Genomic DNA, 24,443 nt, shown 5'->3' on the forward strand with positions numbered 1-24,443 from the left:
TTGGCTAACATGCCGACATTTTGTGTTTGGTTTGTGCAGTGCAGAGACAGCCTCGCTTTTAGTTAATTTTAAGATTTTTTTTTTTTTTTAATCTTGAGTTTAGACAGAAGACTATTCAGAAAATAGGCTCTACTGTGAAAGAGTAAATTGACTAAGCTGAGACTGACTAGTTTAGTATAAAAGTAAGAATTGCTTTATTGGGTATTGGCTAGTACAACTGTAAAATATTGGATACATCCTTACTCAAACCTATAGACTGTTACCAGACAGAACCGCAGCTGAAATAACAAGGGAGAGTGAAAACTTCCCTTTATTCTTATGGTGTTTACCTAGCAAGAGTTGAAAAGTCCGACATGCGGCTTATTGTGATCTGGTCACCCTGTGTGCATGTCTGGTATGGCTGCTCAGCAGCCATACATTACAGGGAATGAAAAAATCTTTTCAATTTGTTATTGTTGCAATTGCATTCTCTTAATAAAACCCAGTATCTACAGTGCAGGCTCTCCTACTGAAAGTTTTTGAGATACATACATAAAATGTCCAGTTCACCAGCAGTTTAATGCTCTAAAGATTTATTTCAGTCCTTCATGTTGGAGACTCACATGTTGACACATGGCAGTACTGCACTTTAAAGATTTTACGTGGACTCTGCTGACTCCATTGCTAATTGTAGAACATTTTCAACTGGCAGGAAGTCACGAGGAAAGGTGTACTCAGTCAGGTTGGAAAGTCCGGACATCACACAGCAGCTCAAGTCTGTGCGGAAAATATCCATGTCGCACGCCTCATACCACTCATTGGTTAAAGCGGTGTAGTACTCGACGTCCGAAGTGGTGGTGAAGCCGTTGAAACCCCCGACGACAAAGAGGCGATCATCAATTACCTCAATGCCAAAGTTGCTGCGGGGGGTCAGCATAGAGAACACGAGGTTCCACGTGTTGGTATGCGGGTTGTAAGCCTCAGCGGTGCGCAGATAGTTGTTTCCATCGAAGCCACCAACCTAAAAGTAAATACGTGGCTCAAATGATTGAATGTAAGTGTAACCAGCTTCACCGTACCCCTGTAAGAAAATGCACCTGCTATATGTCTTTAGCTGCTTTTGCACAGATACTCCAGAAAGTGACGGAAGAATTAAGTTGCAATATTGTCCAAAGTTGCCCTTAATATGTAGCAGATACAAGGAAATTGTTTACCTTAGGTGTGATCTGACTACTGGAAATACTCTGATTGGTTTAGGGTTTTACCTGGATAAAGCGAACAGCTACCTGACATATTCTCATGCTGTTATATGGAGTTTACACATAAAAGTTGTTTAAAAAAGGCCCATTAACGTCCCAGTATTTGCATTTTCACAGGCCCGCATTTGTTGGGAATGTCTAGAAAAGATCAGGGTGCAGTGGTGTGTGAAAATGACTTCTGAATTAAAAGGAGAAAGTAAAATAAAGTAGAAGCCAGCTCTTGTGGAAGTCTGTATGAGACCTTTTTTCACTCAAGCCTCAACTACAGCTATTAAAGTGCTGTTGTCTATTACACCACGCTATTATCAACAAAGATGAATAGCCCTCGACAAAAAGTATTTGTGTTTTCAGTATAAATGTCTTCACAGCTCTTTTGCCTTTAGTCCAAAAAGGAACATTGAGTTCCAGTCCTTTCTTCCTATAACAGATTAAAGTAGCCCTGACAGGCCTTGGTGCCTATAAGCCTGATCAAAGACCCTGAGGTCAGCACCAGGGTAAGGTCACTGCATTCTGCTGATGATAACTTTTCCTTTTTTTGAATAGAGACTTAGTCTGAATAGAAAATAAATACTAAACGGTAGCTAGCTAAATAAAGAAGTGTGTCTCAGAAGGTGAGACTAAAATCTTTGCTTTTTACCAAAGGGTGCAGCTGCAAAACAACTAAATAAGTGGTTTTAAGGCAAATAGCAAGATAAATTTACAGCTAAAATGCCTACCGTCCCCAGAGGATGAGTTCTAATCACTTGGCTTATTCCCTCATTTTTCTAAAGGTATTGCAGGATAAGTTTGAAATTGTCTCTAACATATGTCCTCTATGGAACGATGAGGATGACAATGTTGGTTTTGAATAAGTATTTCTGTTGTACTGAGTGAAATGTGAAATCATCAAAGACACAACATTTTGGGAATGAGGCACATGAAAAAAAAAAGAGAGGCAGAGACATCACTAATCAGTTAAATTAATACATAGAATGAGTAAGAATGCCTTCTCTGAACCTGTGGTCAGGATAGGAATCTGATCATTGATAAATACAAAACAAAGTTAGCCAAATTCTGTGTCAGCCAAATCTGTGTTAAACCTTGCTGATCAAAGCACATTACAGATTTGATTTGTATGTTACGTGAGTGTCAGCACTACTTTGTGGTCTTACTGCAAAGACATGATCCGCATATGCAATGACACCTATCCCGCTGCGGCGGCTGTTCATGGGACTGATCATCGTCCACTGGTTGCTCTCTGGGTTGTAATATTCAGCTGTCTGCAGACACTCGTTGCCATTGAGTCCACCACAAATGTAAATCTGAAAACAAAAAAGGGACATTAAAAATTTTTACATTTCTTAGATTTCAGTTGGAAACAATGTTACCTGTAAGTGAAATGTTTCCACATCATTTGTGAAGTAAGACCGATACTCAGTACCCAAGTGTCCAACTGAAAAATATGACAATTAACAAATGTGTGTGTTTTACAATTTTTTTAATATCTGTTATATTTTAGTTGACAAGTCAACTCAACTAAAGTACTGTACATAAATGCAAAGATGCACTTGTGATCAGTTAGAAACAAAATAGATATATATTAGTATATTTTTCAACTTTTTAAACTATACTTTTAAATTTGAAAACATGAACATAGAAACCAGTTTGTGACCTATCTTGCACCTCGCTTCACTGTAAAAATGTGTATTCCCTGACTGGTTGGCAAGTGGTTGCTGGAGGTTGATGGCTGTCACTACTGTGAAATTGTAACCAGGAAGGTTTTGCACCACAAGCCTCCTTGTGTTTCCTTTGGTCGTAAGCAGACTGTTGAGGTTTGCATGGAGTACTCTGACTTACTGCAAATACTCAAACTATTTGCTGTAGAAATCTGTAGAGTCTTTCATACAACCACTGCCTAACCAGCTGAGGAGTACACATTTTCCCCTAGCAACTGGTTGTTACCAAAGGTTTCTGACAGGTCTCTAGGCCTGTGTGCCTTAGACCCTACTCTATTTCTCTGCTACTGTTTTACTTCACCCACCCGGTTGTTAAGTGTTGTGCAGCTGGCGTGGCTCCTCTGTTCGTGCATCGGTGCAATAAGACTCCACTGGTTGATTTCAGGTTGATAGCGCTCTGCACTGCTGAGTCGTACATGCCCGTCGTGGCCTCCCAGGGCATAGATGAACCCGTTCAACACAGTCACGCTCACATAGCAGCGGCGGGAGTGCATGGGCGCCACCTCATTCCAGGCGTGAGTGGTCAGGTCAAACCTACGGACGCTGTTGAAATGCTCCACCCCGTCGAAGCCACCAACGGAGTAGACGTACCCGTTGAGGAAGGCGGCTCCATGATAAGCACGAGGACACTCGAGGTTGTTCGTTACGTTGACCCAGCGGTTAGCCCGGCAATCGTAGGCCTCGATGCCGTTAGTTGGCTCACCACCACTCCACCCCCCAATGGCCAGCAGGATGGAATGAGGCAGGCGGGGACGAGCAAGAGGGTGATACAAGGCAGACATGAAGGGTCTGCTTCCTAGATCATGTATGTCTAAGATGGCATTACTTATCATGGACAGGCACTCAGAATTGGCCTCCACCAGCTCACTAGACAGCACATTGTCCTTTAGGTAGTCTGACGTCATCAATCCCAGTCGGACCTATAGAGAGATGACAGAAGAGAATGTGACTATGAATTTCAACTACATCAGTTTTAGTAAACTCAAGCTTCTTTAGGATAATGCTCCTAATGTTGTTTAATTTTCTTATTGCTAGCAAGAGAGCGACCAAAGTCAGACACCATTAGCCTTTTCGTCAACAGGGACAGTTTTTAGTCATAGCCCTAGCAACTATACTTAATAAATATAATTTATTCTATAGTATGTGTGTAGAGATCTGATACGGTTTTAATGCTCTTGAAGAGAATTTCTTAAATGTGGTTTGGCTACACCTGAAAAGAGCAACATCTCAAGATATTAAAGCATCCTTATACCCAGATGGATCGACTCAATCTATGACTTAAATGCTGAAGATTTAAGTCCAAACTAAATGTAGTAATGAAAGTTTATAGACCTTGGACAACAGAGCGGTGAGGTGTTGTTTCCGTTGTACAGGTACATGGCTAATCCACTTTGTAAGCGCTTCATACACAGTGGTCTCCAACTGCACATTGAGGTCCTCTCTATCAAGGATGTCAGCAAGTTCCTCCACAGTTAGCTGCAGGAACTCCTCCTCAAGAACAACCTGCTCAAAGTTACTGATGATGTAGTGGTAGGCCTTGGTGCGTAGTTCGGGTGATAAGCATACTTTTGTGAACTGCCAAATGCCAACGCAGTTCTCTGGGCACAGTTGCTCCCCGAGGAAGTCAGAGCAGAGTTTCACAATGTCCATTGCATTGAATTGATCAGCTGCCATGAGAAGTTCCACTACATTTTCCCCCGTTATGGAAACTGAGCCGGTGTATGCAAAGTTAATGATGAGTGCCATCATCTCAGAAGACAAGCCAGGTATGTTGAAGACCTGTTTGTCTGGGTCGCTGCAGTGGGTGAAAAGAGCCCTGAGGGTAGAGATGGAGACAGAGTAGAGAATATTAAAAGGTGTGGAGGCAACAAGATAATAAACTATGTCATGCACAAGTACTCCAAGTAACTCCAAAACAGAGTTTGTACATGTTTAGTGCACTTGATTGTTGGGTTTTCAATGTCTTTATTACATTGGCAGCATGTTTATGAAGCTATTGCCAAACACAATGCAGTCCCACACCATGACAGAGCCTCCACCGTGCTTTAAAGTTAACTCTAAACACTCACTGTTGTACCTCTATGACAAATATTGAAATCAACTCCATAGGGCCAGTTTACCCTGATATTTAGTCTAGTTATTGCGTAATTTGGCATACCTCAGTCTGTTTCCTTTCCTTATGGAAGTTCCAGTGCATGTTGCTTAATTACAGTCTCGGTTTCCCTTCCACAACCATTTCTTTTCTTTTCTTTTTTCTTAACATTTATTTATTGGTTTTAACAGGTTTTACATGAACCATGAAACCATTTCTGATGAGGATGAGGAAACCATTCCTCTGAAAATGATCGGGTACAAGCACTGGACTAAAAAGTGTGAAAATCGTCCAAACGAAACCTTTATAAGTCTTCAAAAAAACACTATTGCTCAAGTAGACTTTTAAAAAATCATCTGTTTCAAAGCAAAATATAAAAAAATGAGAGGCAACTCAAAACTTTTGCTCAGCGTATAACTGTATAACACAGTTCAACCTTTTTAGTATCAGGAAGTCTGGTGTGTCTTACTGTCTCAATAACAGTGGGGAAGATATTAATGTAACTTAATAAAACACTTCAATTAGACTTCACACAATCACCAAGTGATTCACAGTGCTTTTTAAATGGCACATTTACTGAAGTGGAATCTGGAGCTCTGTGAAGGTGATGATGAAATCTGCAAATGTTTGCATTATGTTTTGGGTGTATCTGTCAGTTGACCGTGACAAAGTCTTTCTATCAGAAAAGTTTTATGATTCAACCTGTTCCTTTTGGTTGGCACTGTTTCACCAACTAAGACCATGAATTACATTTTTCACAGGTATAAATCAGTCAACTGTCCTTCACATTATCAGGTAAGCAACTCACCTGAAGTACGGCGTACAGTTACATAGGATGATCCTGTGGACCGGAAATTCAACATCCTCCACTTTGATGATTGCATCACAAAATTGTCCCTCCAAACGGAGTTCATTATACACTGAGCTCGACTTGTATGGCAGCTGGCCTTCTTCACTCATCTTGAGTTTTGTGACTGCTTTTCTTAGTTTTTTTTGTCTGCAGTTTGTCTTGAAGTGTTCAGATCACAAAATCAAACCTAACTGAGGAATTTGGGGAATGGAGCCCATGACATCATCATGACTTGGCAACTGTTGCCATGAATTGTTTTGAAATGTATATTTACATTGTTTTAATGAACCTTTCATTGCATAAAAAAAAGCTTTGTTTTGATTTGATTTGGATTTAAGAAATTGCATATGAGCCTCACAGATAGCATACAGCATTTTGTATGTTTGCCTCACAGAGGTCACCTAGTAAAATAAGCACTTCAAAACACTCTTACGAATGGACTACAATATCATATTTAGCTCATATTTAACCTTAATAGGCCATTTTGTTTAATAAAATCACTTTGTAATATCCAAACACAGATATTACAAAGTGTGATTCATGGCTAAGCTGTTTTCTTGGGTTGTATTAGACTTTTATCTAGTTGGAAAAATGGGCTCCTGCACTTTACTGATGTACAATAGTAGTAAGAAAGAAAGAAACAAAACACATATATACACTGTATGTATAGTACAAGACTGTTATAATGACGGTGCTTGACAGTATTACCTCAGACAGGTGCAAGCAGTCACCTGTCTGAGCACAGACTGCAGATCTGTTGTTGAGCAATTTCTTTCCATTCATAGATAAATGCAGCATCCAGCTGCAATGGGTTCTGGTTGCCTCTAATGAACATGCCAGCCCAAAATTACCCAGGCATATTCAGTGGGAAAGACATCAACACTAAATGCTGGCCAAGGAAGTGTCTGGATATGCTAGTGATCTCTGGCAATGTGGAGGCGACACGCAAACTGCCACAGGCCAGGTTGTTGTACAGGTTAGAGAACTTCATCTCGATAGCTCTGTCAAGTCACTTCCACCAAGAACAGTCAGATTGATAGGTTTGTAGCTTGAACCCATCCGCTGGAACGTTGAAGACAATATAATTACACTGCAAAGCAAGACACAAGTAGGCAAGCTTCTTCATGTTTCTCGTGCACGGGAGAGAACCGGACAGGCACCGTTCCTTCGCTTGACCCCAGTTGCTCTCGTCCGTTCTCCCGTACCACTGTTCTTTTATTGAGGTTACATGAATATGCATAAGTTCATTAACATATGACGTCTACATACACACAAAGAGTACCTTGCCTGTGTGTGTGTGTGTGTGTGTGTGTGTGTGTGTGTGTGTGTGTGTGTGTGTGTGTGTGTGTGTGTGTGTGTGTGTGGACTGCTGATCAAAGGGTCAAACATCCTTGGTCAGGAAGAGGGTAGCCTCCCCCTCACCCTAGATGGTTCATCCTAGATAACACGGTGAGGAAGTCCTGCAGTTCATCTAAACAAAGAGCACTTAGACTAGAACAGACGCAACTACGTTAATCCTACCATAAAACAATAAGACACGGTATGACCTCTCATGCTCCCAAAGTGCTGTCTAATACACACAAAGTTTGCAGACTATCAAGGATCAAAACCTCTACCAATCTACAACTAATTACAAAACTCTAAGCATATATAAGTAAATATTTCTAAGCATAAATGACAATCAACAATACAAATCTAACACAGATGGTCATGCAAGGGATCACGCGGGATCATGCGTCATGCATGCTCAGCCTGGCATCAGGATTCTTCAGTCAGTTGCAGCAGGGTGGCAGTGATGACAGTATAAGGCATAGGTGTCAAACTCTGGCCCGCGGGCCAAATGTAATTGTACCAAATTATTATTAGAGCTGGCCTACTGGTATTATACAACTAATATACATATTGTTTAGTATTAAACTTTGCTTGTTCCATATTCAGTTTTTCAGCAAAACTTGTTTGAGTCCATAAGAAGAGATTCATTCTTAAATCTGGAGGAAGATTTTTTTTTTCAATAAATATTAATGTTAGCCCGCGACCTTGTTCCAGTTTTGAATTTTGGCCCACTGTGTATTTGAGTTTGACACCCCTGGTATAAGGCATACACCAGAGAAGTCATTCCTTTGTCACTATCAGTGGCTTCATCCACCTGCAGAGGAAAGCAGCTACCATGCACCTTATCATTAAGCACTCGATAGGCAACTTTACAGGGGTAGAGCACAGACGCAGTTTTAGCAGAGACACTGTTGAGCACGACGGTTTAGAAGTGTGTGTCTGAAAAAGCCCTCTGACTTGTCTTTGTGCTCTGGATGTTTGGCGTCTTAGCTTGTTAAGCTTTAAACTGTCACAAACTTGCACTTTAAGACAGACACGCTGCGGCCTCTCCTCATCACCCACCGCTGCGCAGGTATGCTTCAATTCAATTCAATTCAATTTTATTTATATAGCGCCAAATCACAACAAAAGTCGCCTCAAGGCGCTTCATAGATACAGAGAAAAACCCAACAATCATATGACCCCCTATGAGCAAGCACTTTGGCGACAGTGGGAAGGAAAAACTCCCTTTTAACAGGAAGAAACCTCCGGCAGAACCAGGCTCAGGGAGGGGCGGCCATCTGCTGCGACCGGTTGGGGTGAGAGAAGGAAGACAGGATAAAAGACATGCTGTGGAAGAGAGACAGAGGTTAATAACAGATATGATTCAATGCAGAGAGGTCTGTTAATACATAGTGAGTGAGAAAGGTGACTGGAAAGGAAAAACTCAATGCATCATGGGAATCCCCCGGCAGCCTACGTCTATTGCAGCATAACTAAGGGAGGATTCAGGATCACCTGGTCCAGCCCTAACTATATGCTTTAGCAAAAAGGAAAGTTTTAAGCCTAATCTTGAAAGTAGAGATAGTGTCTGTCTCCCGAATCCAAACTGGAAGCTGGTTCCACAGAAGAGGGGCCTGAAAACTGAAGGCTCTGCCTCCCATTCTACTTTTAAATACTCTAGGAACAACAAGTAGGCCTGCAGAGCGAGAGCGAAGTGCTCTAATAGGGTGATATGGTACTACAAGGTCATTAAGATAAGATGGGGCCTGATTATTTAAGACCTTGTATGTGAGGAGCAGGATTTTGAATTCAATTCTGGATTTAACAGGAAGCCAATGAAGGGAAGCCAAAACAGGAGAAATATGCTCTCTCTTTCTAGTCCCTGTCAGTACTCTTGCTGCAGCATTTTGGATTAGCTGAAGGCTTTTCAGTGAGTTTTTTGGACATCCTGATAATAATGAATTACAGTAGTCCAGCCTGGAAGTAATAAATGCATGAACTAGTTTTTCAGCGTCACTCTGAGACAGGATATTTCTCATTTTAGAGATGTTGCGCAAATGGAAGAAAGCAGTCTTACATATTTGTTTAATATGTGCTTTGAAGGACATGTCCTGGTCAAAAATGACTCCAAGGTTCCTCACAGCATTACTGGAGGCCAAGGTAATGCCATCCAGAGTAAGAATCTGGTTAGATACCATATTTCTAAGATTTTCAGGGCGGAGTACAATAACCTCAGTTTTATCTGAATTAAGAAGCAGAAAGTTAGCGGCCATCCAGGTCTTTATGTCTTTAAGACATTCCTGCAGTTTAACTAATTGGTGTGTGTTATCTGGCTTCATGGACAGATAGAGCTGGGTGTCATCGGCATAGCAGTGAAAATGTATGCTATGTCTTCTAATGATGCTGCCTAAGGGAAGCATGTATAATGTAAACAGAATTGGTCCTAGCACTGAACCCTGTGGAACTCCATCATTAACCTCAGTGTGTGAAGAGGACTCTCCATTTACATGCACAAATTGGAGTCTATTAGATAGATATGATACAAACCACTGCAGTGCAGTACCTGTAATACCTACAGCATGTTCTAATCGCTCTAATAGGATATTATGGTCAACAGTATCGAATGCTGCACTCAGGTCTAGCAGGACAAGCACACAGATGAGTCCACTGTCAGAGGCCATAAGAAGATCATTTGTAACCTTCACTAAAGCTGTTTCTGTGCTGTGATGAGCTCTGAAACCTGACTGAAACTCTTCAAATAAACCATTCCTCTGCAGATGATCTGTTAGCTGTGTGACAACTACTCTTTCAAGGATTTTTGATATGACAGGAAGGTTGGAGATTGGCCTATAATTAGCTAAGACTGCTGGGTCTAGAGATGGCTTTTTGAGTAAAGGTTTAACTACAGCCAGCTTGAAGGCCTGTGGTACATAGCCGATCATTAGAGATAGGTTGATCATATTTAAGATCGAAGAATTAATTAATGGCAGGACTTCTTTGAGCAGTTTTGTAGGAATGGGGTCTAAAAGACACGTTGATGGTTTGGAGGAAGTAATTATTGAAGTTAACTCAGAAAGATCAATTAGAGAAAAAGAGTCTAACTTAACATCAATGGTACTAAGAGTAGCTGTAGATAATATTACATCTGTGGGATGATTACTGGTAATTTTTTCTCTAATGATAAAAATTTTATTTGTGAAGAAGTTCATGAAGTCATTACTAGTTAACGTTAAAGGGATGGTTGGCTCAAAAGAGCTCTGACTTTTTGTCAGCCTGGCTACAGTGCTGAAGAGAAACCTGGGGTTGTTCTTATTTTCTTCAATCAGTGATGAATAGTAAGATGTTCTGGCTTTGCGGAGGGCTTTCTTATAAAGCAGCAAACTATTTCTCCAGGCTAAATGATGATCCTCTAAATTTGTGACACGCCATTTCCTCTCCAGATTACGAGTCATCTGCTTTAGGCTACGTGTTTGAGAATTATACCACGGAGTCAAATACTTCTGATTAGAGACCTTAGTTTTCACAGGAGCTACAGTATCCAGAGTCGTACGTAGTGAGGAGGTGAAATTATTAACAAGATAATCGACCTCTGTTGGGGTAGCGTTCAGATAGCTGCTCTGCTCTGTGTTGGTACAGGGCATTGAAGATGATAACAGTGGGTGGATTATATTCTTAAACTTAGTTACAGCGCTTTCAGAAAGACATCTACTTTGATAAAGTCTACTCTCCACCGCTGTGTAATCAATTATTGTAAATGTAAATGTTATCAGGAAATGATCAGACAGGAGAGGGTTTTCAGGAAACACTGTTAAATGTTCAGTTTCTATGCCATATGTTAAAACAAGATCTAGAGTGTGATTAAAGTGGTGGGTGGGTTCTTTTACATTTTGAGAGAAGCCAATTGAGTCTAATAACAGATTAAATGCCATGTTGAGGCTGTCATTTTTAGCATCTACATGGATGTTAAAATCACCCACAATAATTATTTTATCTGAGCTCAGAACTAAATTAGATATAAAGTCTGAGAAATCAGACAGAAACTCTGCGTAAGGCCCAGGTGGACGATAGATGATAACAAGTAAGACTGGTTTCTGAGTTTCACAGCTGGGGTGGACAAGGTTAAGCATCAGGCTTTCAAATGAATTAAAAGTCTGTCTTGGTCTTTCATTAATTAATAGGCTGGTGTGAAAAATTGCTGCCACACCGCCCCCTCGGCCTGTGCTTCGAGATTTCTGGTAGTTAGAATGACTCGGGGGTGTTGATTCATTTAAACTAACATAATCATCCTGCTGCAACCAGGTTTCTGTAAGGCAGAGTAAATCAATTTGTTGATCAATTATTAAGTCATGTACTAACAGAGACTTGGAGGAGAGAGACCTAATATTTAATAATCCACATTTCACTGTTTTACTCTTTGGTTCAGATGTGGATACTGTATTGTTCTTTCTTTGTAATTGTTTATGTTTAAGTCGTTTGTTGCTGGTTTTTAGTTTGTTTTTTGTCTTTTTGGAAGCTGACACAGTCTCTATGGAGATGGGTTTTTGGGGGGGTAGCAGGAGGAGAGAAGCTGCAGAGAGGCGTGTAAGACTGCAACTCTGCTTCCTGGTCCCAACTCTGGATAGTCATATTTTGGGGGGTTTAATAAATTTGTCCATATTTCTAGAAATGAGAGCTGCTCCATCCAAAGTGGGATGGATGCCGTCTCTCCTAACAAGACCAGGTTTCCTCCAGAAGGTTTGCCAATTATCTATGAAGCCCACATCGTTTCTGGGACACCACTCAGACAGCCAGCAATTTAAGGAGAACATGCGGCTAAACATGTCACTCCTGGTCTGATTGGGGAGGGGACCAGAGAAAACTACAGAGTCCGACATTGTTTTAGCAAAGTTGCACACCGATTCAATATTGATTTTAGTGACCTCCGATTGGCGTAACCGGGTGTCATTACTGCCGACGTGAATTATGATTTGCTTGTGATTATGCTTCATCTTATCTTCTTTGGTTTGGAAACTGTAAGAAACTCCATTCCGGGTTTCTCTGAGGCGTGGGCTTTCATCATCAGAGTTCATCCTCCTATAACAATTAAAATATTCTCAAGCATGATCAACGGTTAATTACGGCACCGGCCGGAGTACCGGGAGCAGTTTGGAAGAACAAAAAGACGCGGAGCAGGTCGCAGAGAATGGGGGTGAGGGAAGACTCCAAACCTCCCTCCACCCGCTCATTGTAGTGTTGATGCATGTGTGTTCTAAGGTGCATTTAAAACCCAGGAGGGCATGGAGCTACCTGCCAGAGAGCAGCAGGTAAGCGCATGGTCCCTCCTGCTAGCCCTCAATGTCTACCGGTATGTGTATTTAACCTTGAGAGCACTTTGTTACTAGCGGCCTGTCACAAAAACACATTTTGTATAGTGTTTTTTTATTATCTTGTTAATAAAATGTATACAAATGTGTGTGATTAATCACAATGTGTTAGTGTGTAATCACCCTGAGACATGCATGCCTGTCTGTAAGAGTCAGATCTAAAGCCACTTGTGATTTGGAGATGCAGCCTGCAGATTCTGTCCAGATTATCCCAGCTCTCTTCACTATATATCCAGGCTTCACTTATCAAATCTGTAAAATTCAAGGCTGGTCCTTAAAAGTTCCCAACAATGCAAAAACTGCATAGCCACACAAGTCCCAGCGTTTCCCACCGCAGCAGCTGTGAAACGAAAGAGGAGAAAGGATGAATGAGTGTTTGCTTATCGGCTCTCCGCTCTCCCCCAAGCTGGCGTTGTTCTTGGTAGCCATGACAACGGAGATAGTCCCAGCTTTGTAAATACAGGCCCCAACACCCCAAAAAAGAAAAGAAAAGGATTGGGATTCCCTGCGCAGACCAGGAATCCCCCTAGCAGACTGAAGACACAGATAGGACCTGAACTCAGTGAGTGTGTTCGAGCCGAGGCTCGAACCAGGGCCTGTCTGTGCTTCAAGTTGCCAGGGGCCGGTAAGTGTTCTGCGCCACCTGCCCGCCGTGGAAGCCGTGCAAATTTGCTATATTTGACTTCTCTGAATATAAATTATTTTTGAAAAGGAAAACTAATAATTTTAATGTGAGGCAAAACATGTATGGTGCTCGATAAAGATGACACGCCGACTCACTTCTTCTTCTTTCTTTTTTTTGCAAAGTTTGTTTTCATATTAAACCAGTGTCAGTGACGTCATTCTATGCGACTACCACAGTAAAGGAAAAGCCTGGATCTGTACATCTTTTTCTTTTATTTTTGTTGTCTAAAACACAAAAATCGCGAAACAGTCAGCTCACAAAGTTGCAGGTTGGTGGCAATTTGGCAGAACAGCCAATGACTTAAAACATTTAAGTGCATATATCTTGCCACAAGACATGTGCGCTAAGCTAAGTCGGCTAACTACACAGCTAATTTCATCAGGCTGCTAATGAAACATCTAAAATGACAGATGGTTAACTACACAACGGAAGTAACAGCATTACAATCACTTGATTTAATTACATTTCCCCCCCAAACTTTTGATCCAAATTAGCAAAGTACTGCAGCCATCTGAACCTTCTAGGTGTTACATGTTACAGTGTTCCACTCTGGCCAGCTTTGAAAATGGAAAACTCTTTGCGTGGTTTACTCGGTTCTGTAAATAAGGCTCCTTTCATTTGTGAGACTGTATTCCACAGCCAGTTGTCTTCTCTCCCCTTTGGTCCGCCCTTACAAGGTGAAGGTGCTGCCCACCCATGATACCAGCAAGGTGCGTGCAAGTGGATCCGGCCTTAACACCACTGGAGCGCCCACCTCTCTGCCAGTGAAGGTCACCATTGATGCCAAAGATGCAGGTGAGGGACTGCTGGCAGTGCAGATCACTGTGAGTGCATGAACGTGGACCACACAATAATGTATTCAAAGCATTGATATTTAGGTAACAGTTTTTGTTTTCTCCTGAAGGACCCAGAGGGGAAGCCCAAGAAGCAGATATCTGTGACAGCCATGATGGGACCTACCTGGTGTTTTATGTGCCAGACATGACTGACAGATACACCACTCTCATTAAGTACGGAGGAGACAAGATCCCTTATTCACCCTACTGAATCAGGGCTCTGCCCACCGGAGATGCCAGCAAGTGCACTGTCACTGAATGTTGTCCAGTGGCCAGGTAGGACTCACTTCCTTGGTTGCTTATACACTTTTAGTTTTCTTTGAAAAGGGCCCTTTAAGTCACTTGATCCATGACTTGAGCGAGCACTCTCCATTTGTTCATTTGATAGTTATTGTAGAAAAGATAAGAAATGATGCTTTAGTCTTTTTGTAAATTATAGTCAAACATACAATAAACTGAGGTATTCCCTTTGGTTAACAGAGCAATCCGATAATAAAAGTGGACAAAGCACATCGAGTTGCCACAAATATCTTTGTATATTACGCAGTGGGGCAAAAAATGAGGTGACCAAATACTTCTTTTCCACCATAATTTGCAAATCAGTTCTTTAAAACTCGGACAAGTTAGAGGTATACCTATGATGAAAATGACAGGCCTCTCTCATATTTTTAAGTGGGAGAACTTGCACAATTGGTGGCTGACTAAATACTTTTTTGCCCCACTGTATTTGATCCTGTCTCCCTCAATACTATTTAATATCTAAATGCTTGATTCATCATATTATAACAAATGTGCTGTTGTAGCTACTGACAGTGAGTTTGATTCCATTTTTTCCATCTACCAAAGAGAAATAATATCTCTTAGTGGCAGGTGGATCACACGTTGATTCTAACACTTTGCATATGACTGGGTAGGATGAGCATTTTATAAGCGCTTGTGTGGTTTTTGTTTATTTAAGGAAATACATCAGTTTCCCTTGTATTTTAAATTTGAGTGAAGATCCTAAATTGGCCCCCACTCTTCACTTTGAGAAAAGGCTAATCTGTCTTATCCCCACATGAGCACAGTCAGATATAATACAGGCTTTCACTCAGGAGCAGGAAGGCTAAAGGCTGTTTAATGTTTGATCTAACTGTGTCAGACATTTGCGTTCTCACGTGCATGGACAATATCTTGAAAACTTCAGAGCTGCAGTGCATGTGTAAAAGTGGTTAGAAAGCAGTGCTTTAACACAGGTTTTGTCTCTTTGCGTAGCTGCTCGGTCCATCCAGACTCCCCTCGATATACAACAGTGATGCCAGCAACTCAAATACAAGCTCTCTCCAAGTGATTCCTTCATCATCAACATCTGCATCCATGATCCATTAGCTCAACAGCAACATCTGTCAGCTGTGCATCCAACTCGGGGGAATCGCCTGCTGTGCTCAGCCAGTGGGCCGCAATTTCTGTGCCTTGTTGATGGCCTCGCTGTATCCTGTGCTGGAGAAAGCTGGTGAGGAGACACTGCTGGTGAGCCAGGCGGCGCTGAGCTCCATGTAGGACATCAGTAAGGCCTGTGGATACACTTCCCTCAAGGAACTGATCAATGAGAACTCTGACTACCTGCTTAATGACATATCACTCAACCTTCAGAGGCTCAGCCAGCATCCACAGGTAGTTATGAGGTGTTTTTGTTTTTAGCCCAGAATGGACACAGAAATGAGTGCTGGAGGGTTTACCCGATTTCCTTCTTTGTCTGCTTAAGCCTGTGCGTCCCTTTCAGTAAGTGATTTGAATCCACCTGACATTCAGAAGGTCGTGGTAGAGCATATCGTACGAAGGCAAGATGTCAAACACATCCAGTCCCAGGTTAGACTCCGTACCTTCTCCGGTAAGGTTCCCAGACCTAACAACAAAACTGATTATGACACGTGGCGCACACAAATTAACCTGCTCCAAAATGACCCCAGCATGTCCCCGCTGCAAATATCCAGAAAGATCCATGAGAGCCTGCTCCCACCAGCAGCTGATATAGTTAAAATGTGTGACTCACAGGTGCTATAGCGTACGGCCACAGCTTCACTCTGAGCTCCATCTCCATAGAGTGCAGACAGTGATATCTGATACTCCTTAAGACACAGGACAACAGTTTATTGAGATATTGTATTTTTTATTTCATAATATGTACTCCAACAACTCAATAGTTCTTCCCCACCTGCCTCAGGTCGCCTCCACTTAGGGAGATCCACTTAATGAGGTAAGAAACATCATCATCATCTGCAGCTTCCCAGCGCACCGTGATGTCACTGTCTGAGAAATTAGTTATCCTAAGGTCTGAAGGAGGAGGCACCTTCACTAGAAGAAAAGAATAATGTGTATGGGAATTTTTTAAAAATGGGAAAGCTACATCTTTATATCTTTCATTATTAATAACATTTACAGTACTGTGCAAAAGTCATGAGCCACACGCTGAAGTATTTCATTGGACATTATCTGTTTTTTCCCAATCCTTTTTAATCCAGTTCTTGTACCTGACCATTTTCTGAGTAATGTTTTTTGTTTGTTTGTTTGTTTGTGTAAACACTTTGCACTGACCATTATTGGAGAATTAAAAAGCACCTAATTCAAGGAATATGTGTACACATAACAGAAAACTTGGGAAAGAACCAATTTGAAATCTTTAAGCACTTTGTTACTAGCGGCCTGTCACAAAAACACATTTTGTATTGTGGCATGAATAAGGCACGGCGGGACCACGGAGCGACGTTCAGAGCCAACTTTATTTGATTCACGTCACACCACACCACCACCAACCCCTGAGTCCCCGTGTTTTAACACGGCGGGCGTGATTGCGGATGCCGTGCAGGTGCGTCCGCACGGCCCCGCAGACCACGCCCCACCACATACCCCCATCGCCCGATTGAGGCCGGGGAGCAATCTGGCCGAACCTCCTCCCCCCCCCCCCGCGAACTGGGGCGAGACTCGGCCCCTAAACATCGGCGCCCCAGCCCCTGACCAAGCGACGGGGAAGCGTCCGTTCTGGTGGCCGCCCGCGCATCCAGCGGCAACGGCGAAGCTGGTCCGGAGGTCGGCCGCGTAGCAAGCGGACACGGCCCCACAGGCATGGCCGTGAGCTCCTGCACACAGGCGGCTGGGCAGACGTCAGGCGCGCAGAATCGACTGGTGGCAGCGAGGCTGGACTAGCCAGCCCGCCGATCCCCGGCCTAGCGGGGCTGTCCCGCTCCTCTGCCTCCAACTCCGGCTGCACAGGCTGCCCTGGAGCAGGGACCTCCGTCTCCCCGCACAGCTGCTCCGCCACCGCCTCCGCCACTCCCGTTTGGAGCGGCTCCCCGCACTGCGCCTCCGCCCCCAGCAGGCACAGCCCCTCGCCCACCTCTGGGTGGAGCGACTCCTCTGCCTCCGGCAGGTGTAGACCCTCGCCCGCCTCGTCCTCGGCCTCCGATTGGAGCGGCTCCTCCACCGCTCCCGGCAGGAGCAGCCCTTCACCCGGCTGCTCCTCCTCCTCCGGCAGGCTCGGACCCCCGCGTGGCTCGTCCACCACCTCCGGCTGCCGAGGTGACCCACACGGCTCCTCCACCGCTTCACTGTCCTCGGGACACACTTGTGGGGGTGGCGCCCAGGCCCAGAGCAGCGCTGCCAGCTCTGCCATCTTCCCCAGGTGGCGTTCGCTCTCCTTCCGCAGCTCTTCCTGTTGGCGACGCACCTCCGCCGCCTGCTTCCGCTGGGTGGCCGCTATTTCGGCCACCCTCTCGGCCAGCTCTTTCCTTTCCTGGCTCTGGTAGGTACCCGCCATGCCGCCTCCTGGGTTTCGGCACCAATGTGGCATGAATAAGGCACGGCGGGACCACGGAGCCACGTTCAGAGCCAACTTTATTTGATTCACGTCACACCACACCACCACCAACCCCTGAGTCCCCGTGTTTTAACACGGCGGGCGTGATTGCGGATGCCGTGCAGGTGCGTCCGCACGGCCCCGCAGACCACGCCCCACCACATGTATAGTGTTTTTTTTTAATCTTGTTAATAAAATGTATACAAATGTGTGTGATTAATCACAATGTGTTAGTGTGTAATCACCCTGAGACATGCATGCCTGTCTGTAAGAGTCAGATCTAAAGCCACTTCTTTTTTTCTTTTTTTCTTTTTTTTTTGCCTGTCCCGTTTGGCTCTTTTGCCATCAGAATTGTTGTCTAAAGGCAAAGAAAGATGCCCAACGGATTTACTTTACCAAATTGACCATCCCAGCCTTGCCGTAATGGTCCATTTGATTCACCTTTTATTGTTTATTTTATTTTGGGGGAAAGAAGGGGAGAAAGAAAGAGGGAAAGAGAAACAGCTGAGAAGAGGGACGGGGGAGAAGGGCAAAAAACAAAAACCAACAGAATGAGCAGAAAAAAAAAAGAAATAAAAAATGCATATATCGATCACCTGGATCACCTGCTGAGAAAGAAAAAAAGAAAACAAGCAGAAGAGAACAAGAGTAATAGAATAAACAGCATCACAATGATATATGGGAATATGACAGTAAATACTAAATATTAAACATTATTGTGCAGCACATAAGATCAACAGAACACAGTGTGCTTTGAGGTAGGAGCCAAAAAGGGTGTAGTTTGTGGGTGTGATCACCCATGTGTACACCTGTGAGCATGGATGCGCTTGTTTTTTTTAAAAAGGTTCCTTCATGTAATGATCTGCTAGAGGGTGTGGGGGGGCCACAGCCCCGTCCTCCAGGGCATGAAGCAGGTATGGAGGAGATCAAAACTCCAGACATCCAGAGGCCCCCAGAACACAAGAGACCAAGGAAGACCAACAGAGGGGCAGCCGCGCCACTGTCCCAGAAAGAGCTGAGGAGAGTCCCAGATGAGGGCTCACTCAGCAGCCGCGGAGCAGAAGCCAGGGGGAGTTGCAGTGACGCGCCCGTGAGCTCCGCCGGCAGCCAGCCGTGCCTGAGTGACCGAGCCCCAGGCCGAGAGGCCGGGGGCACCCCACCTCCGAAGTGGCCCGAGCGAGCCCCAGGCTCCAGGCCCCGATAAGCGGCCGCCAAGGAGTGAGCCGGTGTGTACCTGGACGCCCATCCCCGGACACAAAGAACCACCAACGCACCGATGTCTGAGGGAGTCCGCCACTGGCAGGGGAAGTGGTGGTAGGGGGAGATAGGCCTCCAAACCTTGGAGGGCCTGAGATGTCCCCAGAGAGGTGGCGCCTGACACCCAACCTGACATATAGACACAGAAATACAGGCACACACATATACAAACATCCATTCCCACCCTCATGCTCTCATATGCACTTACTCCACACTCAACCAACGTGGAGACAGACATAAAGAGACGCTGTACACACGATCACACTCCCCAAGCGTACCCTACAAACCGGGTCTAGGTACCCTTGCCCCTGGAGGGGGAACTGCACCCAGACCCAGGTGGTATTACCCTTTTCCCTGCGGTGGGGGGAGGCAGACCGCCCCGACTCCGCAGCAGCAGGGAGGCCCCACACCCCAGACCGCAGTCGGACGGCCAACTCCTCCTCCTAGCCCCCCCCCCCCGCTCCAGCAGGTCGCAGAGAATGGGGGTGAGAGAAGACTCCAAACCTCCCTCCACCCGCTCATTGTAGTGTTGATGCATGTGTGTTCTAAGGTGCATTTAAAACCCAGGAGGGCATGGAGCTACCTGCCAGAGAGCAGCAGGTAAGCGCATGGTCCCTCCTGCTAGCCCTCAATGTCTACCGGTATGTGTATTTAACCTTGAGAGCACTTTGTTACTAGCGGCCTGTCACAAAAACACATTTTGTATAGTGTTTTTTTTATTATCTTGTTAATAAAATGTATACAAATGTGTGTGATTAATCACAATGTGTTAGTGTGTAATCACCCTGAGACATGCATGCCTGTCTGTAAGAGTCAGATCTAAAGCCACTTGTGATTTGGAGATGCAGCCTGCAGATTCTGTCCAGATTATCCCAGCTCTCTTCACTATATATCCAGGCTTCACTTATCAAATCTGTAAAATTCAAGGCTGGTCCTTAAAAGTTCCCAACAATGCAAAAACTGCATAGCCACACAAGTCCCAGCGTTTCCCACCGCAGCAGCTGTGAAACGAAAGAGGAGAAAGGATGAATGAGTGTTTGCTTATCGGCTCTCCGCTCTCCCCCAAGCTGGCGTTGTTCTTGGTAGCCATGACAACGGAGATAGTCCCAGCTTTGTAAATACAGGCCCCAACACCCCAAAAAAGAAAAGAAAAGGATTGGGATTCCCTGCGCAGACCAGGAATCCCCCTAGCAGACTGAAGACACAGATAGGACCTGAACTCAGTGAGTGTGTTCGAGCCGAGGCTCGAACCAGGGCCTGTCTGTGCTTCAAGTTGCCAGGGGCCGGCAAGTGTTCTGCGCCACCTGCCGGCCGTGGAAGCCGTGCAAATTTGCTATATTTGACTTCTCTGAATATAAATTATTTTTGAAAAGGAAAACTAATAATTTTAATGTGAGGCAAAACATGTATGGTGCTCGATAAAGATGACACGCCGACTCACTTCTTCTTCTTTCTTTTTTTTGCAAAGTTTGTTTTCATATTAAACCAGTGTCAGTGACGTCATTCTATGCGACTACCACAGTAAAGGAAAAGCCTGGATCTGTACATCTTTTTCTTTTATTTTTGTTGTCTAAAACACAAAAATCGCAAAACAGTCAGCTCACAAAGTTGCAGGTTGGTGGCAATTTGGCAGAACAGCCAATGACTTAAAACATTTAAGTGCATATATCTTGCCACAAGACATGTGCGCTAAGCTAGCCAAATTAGTTTCTGTTAGCGAATCAAGTTCAAGCTCCTCACATATCATCATCCAGGGTACAGTCATATGCTCATGAGGAGATCCCACGCAGGTAACACTACGGCAGTGCAACAAGTTAAATATGCACACATTTTAAGCTATTTCCTAATATCTAACCATTATGATCAATGTTTGCCTGCAACCGACACAACCAACACAAATGTCATTGAAAAAAACAAAACCCTGTGATCACATGTTTCTGTTTTTCTAGAACAGAAGAAGCACAATTTAAAAAGCCAGTAGTAATAAACCTTTGTTGTTACTGCATGATTCGAATGAAGTACCTGAAGTCTGGCTGGAATAAGAAGTGGTAATCTGTGTACTGTGCTAGTGATCTGCATAATTCACCTCATCTGTTTGGATGGCAGAAGTCGGCTAACTACACAGCTAATTTCATCAGGCTGCTAATGAAACATCTAAAATGATAGATGGTTAACTACACAACGGAAGTAACAGCATTACAATCACTTGATTTAATTACATTTCCCCCCCAAACTTTTGATCCAAATTAGCAAAGTACTGCAGCCATCTGAACCTTCTAGGTGTTACATGTTACAGTGTTCCACTCTGGCCAGCTTTGAAAATGGAAAACTCTTTGCGTGGTTTACTCGGTTCTGTAAATAAGGCTCCTTTCATTTGTGAGACTGTATTCCACAGCCAGTTGTCTTCTCTCCCCTTTGGTCCGCCCTTACAAGGTGAAGGTGCTGCCCACCCATGATACCAGCAAGGTGCGTGCAAGTGGATCCGGCCTTAACACCACTGGAGCGCCCACCTCTCTGCCAGTGAAGGTCACCATTGATGCCAAAGATGCAGGTGAGGGACTGCTGGCAGTGCAGATCACTGTGAGTGCATGAACGTGGACCACACAATAATGTATTCAAAGCATTGATATTTAGGTAACAGTTTTTGTTTTCTCCTGAAGGACCCAGAGGGGAAGCCCAAGAAGCAGATATCTGTGACAGCCATGATGGGACCTACCTGGTGTTTTATGTGCCAGACATGACTGACAGATACACCACTCTCATTAAGTACGGAGGAGACAAGATCCCTTATTCACCCTACTGAATCAGGGCTCTGCCCACCGGAGATGCCAGCAAGTGCACTGTCACTGAATGTTGTCCAGTGGCCAGGTAGGACTCACTTCCTTGGTTGCTTATACACTTTTAGTTTTCTTTGAAAAGGGCCCTTTAAGTCACTTGATCCATGACTTGAGCGAGCACTCTCCATTTGTTCATTTGATAGTTATTGTAGAAAAGATAAGAAATGATGCTTTAGTCTTTTTGTAAATTATAGTCAAACATACAATAAACTGAGGTATTCCCTTTGGTTAACAGAGCAATCCGATAATAAAAGTGGACAAAGCACATCGAGTTGCCACAAATATCTTTGTATATTACGCAGTGGGGCAAAAAATGAGGTGACCAAATACTTCTTTTCCACCATAATTTGCAAATCAGTTCTTTAAAACTCGGACAAGTTAGAGGTATACCTATGATGAAAATGACAGGCCTCTCTCATATTTTTAAGTGGGAGAACTTGCACAATTGGTGGCTGACTAAATACTTTTTTGCCCCACTGTATTTGATCCTGTCTCCCTCAATACTATTTAATATCTAAATGCTTGATTCATCATATTATAACAAATGTGCTGTTGTAGCTACTGACAGTGAGTTTGATTCCATTTTTTCCATCTACCAAAGAGAAATAATATCTCTTAGTGGCAGGTGGATCACACGTTGATTCTAACACTTTGCATATGACTGGGTAGGATGAGCATTTTATAAGCGCTTGTGTGGTTTTTGTTTATTTAAGGAAATACATCAGTTTCCCTTGTATTTTAAATTTGAGTGAAGATCCTAAATTGGCCCCCACTCTTCACTTTGAGAAAAGGCTAATCTGTCTTATCCCCACATGAGCACAGTCAGATATAATACAGGCTTTCACTCAGGAGCAGGAAGGCTAAAGGCTGTTTAATGTTTGATCTAACTGTGTCAGACATTTGCGTTCTCACGTGCATGGACAATATCTTGAAAACTTCAGAGCTGCAGTGCATGTGTAAAAGTGGTTAGAAAGCAGTGCTTTAACACAGGTTTTGTCTCTTTGCGTAGCTGCTCGGTCCATCCAGACTCCCCTCGATATACAACAGTGATGCCAGCAACTCAAATACAAGCTCTCTCCAAGTGATTCCTTCATCATCAACATCTGCATCCATGATCCATTAGCTCAACAGCAACATCTGTCAGCTGTGCATCCAACTCGGGGGAATCGCCTGCTGTGCTCAGCCAGTGGGCCGCAATTTCTGTGCCTTGTTGATGGCCTCGCTGTATCCTGTGCTGGAGAAAGCTGGTGAGGAGACACTGCTGGTGAGCCAGGCGGCGCTGAGCTCCATGTAGGACATCAGTAAGGCCTGTGGATACACTTCCCTCAAGGAACTGATCAATGAGAACTCTGACTACCTGCTTAATGACATATCACTCAACCTTCAGAGGCTCAGCCAGCATCCACAGGTAGTTATGAGGTGTTTTTGTTTTTAGCCCAGAATGGACACAGAAATGAGTGCTGGAGGGTTTACCCGATTTCCTTCTTTGTCTGCTTAAGCCTGTGCGTCCCTTTCAGTAAGTGATTTGAATCCACCTGACATTCAGAAGGTCGTGGTAGAGCATATCGTACGAAGGCAAGATGTCAAACACATCCAGTCCCAGGTTAGACTCCGTACCTTCTCCGGTAAGGTTCCCAGACCTAACAACAAAACTGATTATGACACGTGGCGCACACAAATTAACCTGCTCCAAAATGACCCCAGCATGTCCCCGCTGCAAATATCCAGAAAGATCCATGAGAGCCTGCTCCCACCAGCAGCTGATATAGTTAAAATGTGTGACTCACAGGTGCTATAGCGTACGGCCACAGCTTCACTCTGAGCTCCATCTCCATAGAGTGCAGACAGTGATATCTGATACTCCTTAAGACACAGGACAACAGTTTATTGAGATATTGTATTTTTTATTTCATAATATGTACTCCAACAACTCAATAGTTCTTCCCCACCTGCCTCAGGTCGCCTCCACTTAGGGAGATCCACTTAATGAGGTAAGAAACATCATCATCATCTGCAGCTTCCCAGCGCACCGTGATGTCACTGTCTGAGAAATTAGTTATCCTAAGGTCTGAAGGAGGAGGCACCTTCACTAGAAGAAAAGAATAATGTGTATGGGAATTTTTTAAAAATGGGAAAGCTACATCTTTATATCTTTCATTATTAATAACATTTACAGTACTGTGCAAAAGTCATGAGCCACACGCTGAAGTATTTCATTGGACATTATCTGTTTTTTCCAATCCTTTTTAATCCAGTTCTTGTACCTGACCATTTTCTGAGTAATGTTTTTTGTTTGTTTGTTTGTGTAAACACTTGTTTGTTTGTTTGTTTGTTTGTTTGTTTGTTTGTTTGTTTGTTTGTTTGTTTGTTTGTTTGTTTGTTTGTTTGTTTGTTTGTTTGTTTGTTTGTTTGTTTGTTTGTTTG

The 24,443-nt window shown here is 43.7% G+C and overlaps 1 protein-coding gene and 2 long non-coding RNA genes across 3 annotated transcripts; 2 read left to right on the plus strand and 1 right to left on the minus strand.

Moving 5' to 3' along the window:
• Positions 1–637: 637 nt before the first annotated feature.
• On the minus strand, positions 638–6,075 carry LOC146656900 (kelch-like protein 10). Its single transcript, XM_085426871.1, has 5 exons — positions 5,854–6,075; positions 4,286–4,769; positions 3,259–3,873; positions 2,390–2,539; positions 638–1,000 (listed from the first exon to the last, which is right to left on the minus strand). Exons 1-5 carry the CDS (start codon positions 6,003–6,005, stop codon positions 638–640), a joined length of 1,764 nt encoding a protein of 587 aa, XP_085282997.1. The 5' UTR covers positions 6,006–6,075.
• Positions 6,076–10,041: 3,966 nt separating this feature from the next.
• On the plus strand, positions 10,042–16,536 carry LOC146656901 (uncharacterized). Its single transcript, XR_014913978.1, has 3 exons — positions 10,042–14,052; positions 14,162–14,369; positions 15,348–16,536. It is a non-coding gene; the product is annotated as an uncharacterized LOC146656901 (long non-coding RNA).
• Positions 16,537–21,593: 5,057 nt separating this feature from the next.
• Positions 21,594–24,368, plus strand: LOC146656902 (uncharacterized). The gene is made up of 3 exons (XR_014914189.1): positions 21,594–21,733; positions 21,843–22,050; positions 23,029–24,368. It is a non-coding gene; the product is annotated as an uncharacterized LOC146656902 (long non-coding RNA).
• Positions 24,369–24,443: the final 75 nt, after the last annotated feature.

This window comes from Rhamphochromis longiceps, linkage group LG12 (genome assembly GCF_057381845.1).
Source record: "Rhamphochromis longiceps isolate RC_006_pf linkage group LG12, R_longiceps_female_GT1.1, whole genome shotgun sequence".
Classification (NCBI taxonomy): Eukaryota; Metazoa; Chordata; class Actinopteri; order Cichliformes; family Cichlidae; genus Rhamphochromis; species Rhamphochromis longiceps.

Coding starts and splice junctions, on each gene's coding strand:
- LOC146656900 (XM_085426871.1), bottom strand. CDS start 6,005: ATGAGTGAAGAAGGCCAGCTGCCATACAAGTCGAGCTCAGTGTATAAT. Junction 2,540..3,258: donor GCACAACACTTAACAACCGG/GTGGGTGAAGTA, acceptor TTTTGTTTTCAG/ATTTACATTTGTGGTGGACT. Junction 1,001..2,389: donor ATGCGGATCATGTCTTTGCA/GTAAGACCACAA, acceptor ATTTACTTTTAG/GTTGGTGGCTTCGATGGAAA.